The sequence below is a fragment of the Dasypus novemcinctus genome, chromosome 3 (genome assembly GCF_030445035.2).
Source record: "Dasypus novemcinctus isolate mDasNov1 chromosome 3, mDasNov1.1.hap2, whole genome shotgun sequence".
Taxonomy (NCBI): Eukaryota; Metazoa; Chordata; class Mammalia; order Cingulata; family Dasypodidae; genus Dasypus; species Dasypus novemcinctus.
Genome location: NC_080675.1, coordinates 11,113,772 through 11,118,078, shown reverse-complemented (window position 1 = coordinate 11,118,078; position 4,307 = coordinate 11,113,772). Strand labels below are relative to the sequence as shown.

Genomic DNA, 4,307 nt, shown 5'->3' with positions numbered 1-4,307 from the left:
GCTCGTGCAGCGGAAGGTTCACACTCGAGGTTTCAAAGGAAAACGATCGTGCTCACGTGCTCCGGGCAGAAGTGCGGAGTGCCTGGCAAATGCTTCTGGCGTGATCTTTTAGCTTCTGGGGCCTCTCGGAAAAGCAGAGCGAGTGAGACAAGCCAGCCCTTGGAGAGGGCTGCAGGGGCCTCTTTCTGCCAGGGCAGGCCCTCCCAGGGCCTCCTGAGGTTACACTTCTTGTGGGGCCGGGGCTCATTTTCTGAGAAGCAGAAGCCTGATCTGCCCGGGATGTGCCTTGAACGGAGCCCGCAGGGACCAGCGCCCACTGAGCTCACAGGCCCCGCTCGGGATGCCCCTTAGCTCAAAGCACGTCCCTGACCTGGAGGAACACCGGGGAAATCCAAGTTCACCCAGGAGCCGGGGCAGGGAGGTGTGCACGGGCCTGGATCCCAGGTCCAAGGCGGGCGGTGGGGTGGGAGGCCGGGGACCGGAACGCTGGGGCGGGGTGCTCAGGCAGGAGGCCTGGAGGACACCCCCGGGTGCGGGGCGCGGCGCTGGCCCGGGGGCGCCGCCCTTGCCCTGGGCGCGGAGGCCTGGGGTGAGGCCCAGCGGGCGGGCCCCACACCCGGGGGCCTCCCCCCGACCCGGAGCCCGCTGGCCCCGCCCCGCGTGGGAGCAGCCCTTCCTGGGGAGGCTGCGCAGTGGGGACGCTCGGCGCGCACCTCGAGGACCACCCGGGGCGCCGCTTGGCAATGGCTTGGGCAGCTGCCCCGCACCTCCGGGAGCCTCCCGACCGCCTGTGGGTCCGGAGGCCTGGCATCTACGAGGATGAGGCAGGGAGGACCTGGGTGACTGTGGTCGTGCGGCTCAGCCCCTCCCACCGCATTTGGGGCCGGGGTGCCTCAGGCAGCACCGTGAGTCCAGGGCACGTGGGGGAGGGGTGCGGGAGGGCTGCCCCCTGACCCAGCGGGCGTGGGTCCAGGACGTTCTGAGGCCTGGAATGGGGGTGACAGGGAACCCTTCTCACCCGTGCTGGAAAACGGGCCGCGTGCGGGGTCTGGGAGCATAGTGATGTCCACACCTGGCCTTGGCCCGGGAAGCCCCAGCCTGGTGCAGACACAGGCAGCGCTGGAGATGATGCGGTCTCCGTGGTGAAGGTCCAGACAGAGGTAGCCCAGGGCCCGGTTCCGCCCCAGTGCATGCTGGGAAGGCTTTTCAGATAAGATATTTCTTGAACTGGGCTCTGCAGGATGAATAGGAGTTCTCCAAGTCCCAAAAGGTGGAGGACTGGCTCAAGCAAAGGCACTGCAATGTGGAGGCAGCAGGGGAGCCAACAGTGTAAATGTGACTGACTTCGGATTCCTAATCTACAAAATGAAAATAATATATCTCTGTTCAAGTTAGTCACGGCCATTGTTTACCGCCAGAATGGCCTGGGGGAGCTTTTGACAAATAACAGGTTTCAGAATCCCACTTCTAGAAGTTGATTCAGGAGGCTTGTAGGGCCCAAGACTCTCTCTATATATATTTTTTTACATTCCCAAGGTGATAATCATAATCATTCAGGATTGGACCCAGCTACCTGGCCTAGGGCTTTAAATCACAGCCCATCTTTTAGAGATAAAGTGAATACCTCAAAGTAAATATGGTCAAAGCTTATCCAGGTATTAAAAATGTAGTTCAGGTCATCATAAATAAGTCATTTGAAACAAATTCAGGAGAGAAGCAGATGTAGCTCAATGGTTTCAGTGCCTGCTTCCCATATATGAGGTCTGGGGTTCAATCCTTGGTACTGCCTAAAAAAGAAATTCAGATATATATGTATATTTTATATATATATAAAGTAAATATATTTTACATTATATACAAATATTTTATAGGAAGTTTTAAAAAATGTGTCCCTTTAATGCCCTTTCAATTCAATGAGAGGAGAGTGGATTCTTCCCATACTAAGCCACAGGGGCAGGGGGTGATGGAGCACCTAGAGAGTTTACATTTTTTTCCCTGTTTAAAATAATATTTTTCAAAAAGTAGCTGAGTGTTTTAACCTACACTCTTATGAAAAGGCATCCTAAGCCTGATCTAAAGTAGGGATCAGTGAACTTTCCCTGGAAAGGCGGGGCGCCTGGGAGTAAATATTTTAAGCCACACAGGCTCGGTTGCAGCTACCCAACTCTGCTCTTGTAGCTGATGAGGCGCTAAAGAATATCCTCACTTTGCCAAGACTTCATCACAAAGGAAAAAAGAAGACCGTCACTTGTCAGGGAAGACTCCGAGAAGGACTTCCCGTGTTGTTCCGTAGCGCGGGCAACTGCAATTGTGGTTATGTGGTTCCCGTCATCTTGATGCCTTTCTGTGCTGGCCAGATTTTATCTTAATTTTTTATGTTGACAGTGAGTATGTAAAGGTCAAGATTAAAACCACCATGTATTTAGGAGGGAAAAACCCCTCATCCCTAGATTGTGGGGTCCGTGGGTATCTCCTATTTTAAAAATCCGTGGAAATGGCGGAGGCAGAGCCCCAGCAGGGTCATCAGTGCCAGGCCGAGATTGCGGACAGGCTGGAAACAGCAGCCCGAGATTCGGGGCGAGGTGGGTGCAGGTCAGTAGGGAGGCCCGTACCAGAGGGGCCAGGACAGCACCGGTCACCGCAGGTCTAGACGAGGCCCCCGAGGTGGGCTCCTCCAGCCTGTCCCCGCGCCCTGGGCAGCCGACCAGCAGGCGGGGGGCCCTGGGCGGTTGTGGGCCCCCTGACGTGCTCCCCGCTCTGGCCCTTCAGCGTGAGCCCAACATCACAGTCCACATGTGGCAGATCCCAGTGCACCCCCAGGAGCCCATGTCCCCCAGCCAGCTGCCCCTGTCCCGGCTGCCCCTGATGTGGCAGCTCTACCCTGGGAGGAGGTACCGAGCCACGGACTCCAGCCTCTGGGAAATAGTGGACCATGGCCAGGCAAGTGGGGGAGCAGTGGGTGGGGCCGGGTGATGGGTGGCCTGCCCCCCACCCTCCAGGCTTCCTGTCCTCCCCTCTTCCTCCTCCACCCAGCCCACCCTCAAGACTGCCCTCGGGCCTCCTCCTGGGGACTCTGAGGCCTAAGAGCACATGCATGTGTGCAAAGCGGGCTGGGGGATGGAGGGTACACCTCCCCTGCCTGCCTCCCACCCCTGCCTTCAGCTGGCGGCCCACACGGGAGCCGGGGTGGACAGACGGGCACCTCTGGGCTCTGATCGCTGCCCCTTCTCCCACAGATCTACACCACGGAGCAGCTGATCCTGTCCCAGCAGCCCGTGGGGAATGACTGACGTGGGCGATGGCCGGGGCTGGTATGTCGGGGCTGGCACCTCTCAAGGCAGAGGCCAGCCGAGGTTCGGGGACCTCTCCACCACATGGGACAGTGCTAGTCCCTTCCCTCGCTGCTGCCCTGGCTTCTTGCTCAGCCACCCCCTGGGTGTGCCTGTCCACCCTGGGCAGGTCCCTAACCGTGGGCTCTCACGAACAGTCACTGTTGACTTCTTGTGTGGTCTCTTTGAGGTGCAGCGACTACTGTCCCATTTTACAGATGAGAGAACTGAGGCTAAGGGGTGGGATGACTTCCCCAAGGCCGTGGAGCCTGGAGTAGCAGCCATCGCACTCAGACCTGGTGTTCCTGGCTCCCTAAGCCTGACGGTGGCACTGGGGGGCGGGCACAGGTCAAGTCAATGGCAGTGCCCTTCGAGGGCCCAGCCTGGCCCCTGGCCTGGCAGCACTTTGGGCAGGGCTGGTGCACTGGAGGGGTTGGAGCTGGGCCTCGTTCTCCTGCCCCCTGCTCCTCCCCACTGCAGCCCGGGCAGGGCGCCTGGGCCCTCCAGCTTCAACGACTGGCCCTTTTGTCTCCTCCAGGTCTTGCTGGGCTGTCTCCTCTTGTCCCGTGTCTCCTGCCTTGCTGACCTTCAGTGAGGATCATTCTGCACCTGTTCTCTTGCTTGTACTTGCACCCCCAGCACGGCCCCCCTGGAGGATGGAGGCCACTGGGCCCCGGCCCCACCCAGGCAGCCTTCCCCTTTTGTCCTGTTAGCAGTCCCCCGCTGCCCTGTTCGCCTTGCCCTGGACCTCCCCCTTTGCCCATGCCCTGTGTGTTCTCCCATGCTGATCATCCTGATGCCACTGCCCAAGGTCTCCAAGCTCCACTCCCACAAGCTCAGTGCCCAGCCAGAGTTCAGGGACCCCAGGCAGCCCCCTCCAGGCTGGGATGGCTCAGTTTAAAACCCGGCCTCTGAGGGAGCCTGGTCTGGACTGGGACTTGGGTACACCCTGGCATCAGTTCTGCGGATGCTTTGGCC

The 4,307-nt window shown here is 59.2% G+C and overlaps 1 protein-coding gene across 1 annotated transcript; it reads left to right on the top strand.

The window, feature by feature from the left end:
- Positions 1–743: 743 nt before the first annotated feature.
- Positions 744–3,290, top strand: TCL1B (TCL1 family AKT coactivator B). The gene is made up of 3 exons (XM_004467651.1): positions 744–905; positions 2,770–2,940; positions 3,237–3,290. Exons 1-3 carry the CDS (start codon positions 744–746, stop codon positions 3,288–3,290), a joined length of 387 nt encoding a protein of 128 aa, XP_004467708.1.
- The last annotated feature ends 1,017 nt before the right edge of the window (positions 3,291–4,307 follow it).

Coding starts and splice junctions, on each gene's coding strand:
- TCL1B (XM_004467651.1), top strand. CDS start 744: ATGGCTTGGGCAGCTGCCCCGCACCTCCGGGAGCCTCCCGACCGCCTG. Junction 906..2,769: donor GGGGTGCCTCAGGCAGCACC/GTGAGTCCAGGG, acceptor CTGGCCCTTCAG/CGTGAGCCCAACATCACAGT. Junction 2,941..3,236: donor AAATAGTGGACCATGGCCAG/GCAAGTGGGGGA, acceptor CTTCTCCCACAG/ATCTACACCACGGAGCAGCT.